Source organism: Electrophorus electricus, chromosome 17 (assembly GCF_041902795.1).
Source record: "Electrophorus electricus isolate QZ-2024a chromosome 17, ASM4190279v1, whole genome shotgun sequence".
Taxonomy (NCBI): domain Eukaryota; kingdom Metazoa; phylum Chordata; class Actinopteri; order Gymnotiformes; family Gymnotidae; genus Electrophorus; species Electrophorus electricus.
In genome coordinates, this window is record NC_137513.1 from 6,839,539 (window position 1) to 6,843,210 (window position 3,672).

Sequence of the window (3,672 nt, forward strand, 5' to 3'; positions counted from 1 at the left end):
TTAGTATTTTGAACTCTAACCTACTGTACTGTACTAGGATGTATTCTATGAGTAAATGATAAAGCACTTGTAAGTCGCTCTGAATCAGAGCGTCTGCTAAATACTGTAAATGTAAATGTAATGTTTCCTTGGAGGTTATCATGGTTAATAGAAGAGAACTTCAAGCACCACCACCCTTTTAAAGCAACAAGTCTGCTCTTTTAATCAGTATGATAGTGATATCATCTGTCTTGTCCTTGTTAATATTTTCTCCTGACCTAACGAAAAGATCAATGAAATGGTGTTAGCAGGCCATTTTGTGGCAGGGCTGAAATGCAGGGGCTGGAATGCAATAATTTGTGATTAAGTTTCATGGCAAGGAATGACTTTGCAATTAATTAAAATGAATCTGATCAATCTTCACAATCTAGAGTTAATTCAAATTGCCACCATAAAAACTGAAGCAGCAAACTTTGTTAAAAACAAAATTTGTGCTTGTCTCAAAACCTTTGGCCACGACTGTATATAAACCCTTGTGTTTTGTAACTTATGGTTGATCATCGTTCGATGTTCATGTTCATATAGGTATTCATTTTAGTGTCTACATTCGTGGTTGCCTGTATAACTTGTGTGTTTAATGCTTGTGTTTATGTATCATTTATGTCACGCTGCACTAGCTTGTTATGTGAGTCTCGCCTTTTATCGTTTGTCTCATGCTTAATAAATGTCTTTCTTCATCAAGAGACATCTGTGCAACTTGCTCCTTGCCCTGCAGCACTCGGGCCATCACAATTCATTTGTAAACAACATTATTCACAATCTTCTAACTAATACACCCATTGCAGTAATTTTTCTTTGCTTGCACCAATGGAAGGCTTAATAAACTAATAGGATGACTTAAAGACAGTAGATGAAAAATTATTTTAAAATAGTGAACAAAAAAGTGTTACTGGTGTTTGTCTCAGTGAAAAATACAAAACAACAACAACAACAACAACAAAAACAACAATAATTCTGTAGATAAAGCATCTCTATGTGTGTCCCTCATCTGTGAAATGTATAGTATAATTATTAAATAATTACCAGTATCTGAAAACTTCATGCTTTGTCTTTCATATTTACATCCAATTTCATCTACCTTGTTCCTTCATAGGCTATTTTGGGAAAATAATGTTGTAATATCCCATACTGGGCTTTTCAGTATGCTATATTTCCAAGGTATTTATCCTCTTGATATGTAAAATATTAAAACATCACATGACAGACTGCCAATGACAGCATAAAAGCAGAGACCAATAGGTCAATGTCATAATTACTATTAACTTTGTTAGCTGTGGCTTTTTTATGGGATACAGTCCTATGTAATTTTTTTTAAAGGCTTTGTGAAAATGATGGACAATTCATCTGGAGAGATCATGTTTGTGCTTCAGGGACTGAATGACACAAGGACCAACAAACAGATTTACTTTGCATTTGGCCTCTTGATTTACCTTTTGACTCTGTTTATAAATTTTACACTGGTTATTACAATTGCTCTAGATAAAATGCTACATGAGCCAATGTATCTGTTTGTATGTAATTTGTTTGTTAATGGAATATATGGTGCCTCTGGTGTCTATCCAAAGATCCTTGCTGATTTGATATTAGATTCTCCTGTTATCTCATATACTGGATGCATGACACAAATATTCATAATTTACTCTTATGGTTTTTGTGAATTTACATGTCTGACAGTGATGGCCTATGACAGGTATACAGCAATTTGTAAGCCTTTGGAGTATCGTTCCATTATAACAAACCAGAAGGTGGCAAAATTGCTAGTTTGTACCTGGCTATACACCTTATTAGAGACACTCCTTGGGGTTGGTCTGACAACCCGACTTCCATTTTGTGGTAACAACATTGACAAGCCTTACTGCTCTAACTGGGAAGTTGTTAAGTTATCTTGCACAGATGTGACAGTGAACAACCTGTATGGGTATATCCTAATACTTTCTCATTTTTTCCAAGCTGTGCTTATCATTGTGTCATATGTTCACATTATCAGAGCTTCATTGCGGTCCAAGACTCAGTGGATTAAATTCGTGCAGACATGCCTTCCCCACTTAATAACTTTCATGAACTTTACCATTTCCATGCTGTTTGATGCCATGTATTCTCGCTATGGTAAAAACGAAGGATCCCAAGCTGTTCGCAGTATCTTGCGGATGGAATTTCTCATTGTTCCTCCTCTCTTAAATCCTTTAATATATGGGATGAAAGTCACCCAGATACGGCATAGCTTTCTAAAAATGTACAGCTACAAATCTAAAGCACTGAGACAGAGGTACTATTAGTTGCAGTAATACCTCTGCCTTGGTGCAGGCACACAATGAAGTTACTTTGTTTGGCAGAACAAATGAAGTTTGCTGATAAGAAAATACTCTCATATTTAGAGTCTGTTATAAATGGCATGATATAAGTGCTTTTCAAATTTAAATCCTGTAAGGTCTCTTCTCTAAAAACTGCTGAGGCCAGAGATTTTTGAAAGTTTGGTCTGACCCACCTGCCTTTTAGCTTTTTAAAAATCTTTCCTCCCTGGTCATGGGAAAACCTTTGTTATTTCTGCATTTTAAATTTCAAAAATGTTTAGGGTATCATACATATAAAAACACAGATAAATCAGTATTCATGTATTATTAATCTAAATGTCACATTGGCCTTGCAATTTCATTAGATGAATTACAGAACTGGGTTGTAGGTTACTTTGGTTACTTTGTATTATGTATAACTTTGTTTAGCGAGTTAAGCCACTTCTCTCTTAATTCTAAAAGCTCCTGTAATCCTTTTCTTTATAATTGGCTTCTTACTAGTCTAGATATAGCCTCTGAGGTAAACCTTCTATGAAGTCCAAAAGAAACAACTGTTGGTCTTTTCAGTTGAGAACTTGTTTTTTTCCCCCTGTACATTTATTTATTAATTTTGTTTATTTCTTTTTTTGGTTACTTTATGTTGGGCAGGACTATAAATAGATTAGCCAATTTCGTATGTGAATCTGAGTTTGTTCTCATAACCACAGTGTTCTAATTACATATCTATCTATCCCAATCACTTTATTAATTCCAAAGAAAACGTAAAGGCCTGAGTGATGCAAGGCACGGAGCAGGGCGCACAGACTCCCTTGACATAGACAGATGTTTATTAACACAACGCAGACAACGGTGGCACTCAAACAAAATGTAAACAGTAAACATGAACACACATATAACTAGCTTGAACATCATGAACATTAACAAAGGCTACATGAACAATGACCAACAATGATGCACACACCAACAGGGGTTTAGATACATACAGGCACACATAATACTAAACCATGTGCAAGTGTGTGCTATCAAGGAGGGCGTGGTTACAAATAAGACAATGTGAATCATGGCAAAGGGAGCATCCCGTGACAGAAAATGGTTACTGTAGAAAGCAAGTAATAAACAAGTAATACATGAAATAGTAATAATTTCAGTAAAAAGTATATGTAACCAGAAAGTAATGTTTGTGAATGTACTTGATTTGCCTTGGTGAATGCTATTGTAACACCATAAAAAAAAGACTATGTTAACAATCAGTATAGCCAGCATTACGAAGAGTATAAGAAGTAATTTGTATCACGATTTGACAATCCATATCACGTTTGAGAAATATACTCTAAAAGTTAAA

General features: G+C 35.1%; 1 protein-coding gene across 1 annotated transcript; it reads left to right on the forward strand.

The window, feature by feature from the left end:
* The first annotated feature begins 1,367 nt into the window (after window positions 1-1,367).
* On the forward strand, window positions 1,368-2,315 carry LOC113574689 (olfactory receptor 4S1-like). The gene has a single exon (XM_027005789.2). The coding sequence runs from the start codon at window positions 1,368-1,370 to the stop codon at window positions 2,313-2,315; it is 948 nt and encodes a 315-aa protein (XP_026861590.2).
* The last annotated feature ends 1,357 nt before the right edge of the window (window positions 2,316-3,672 follow it).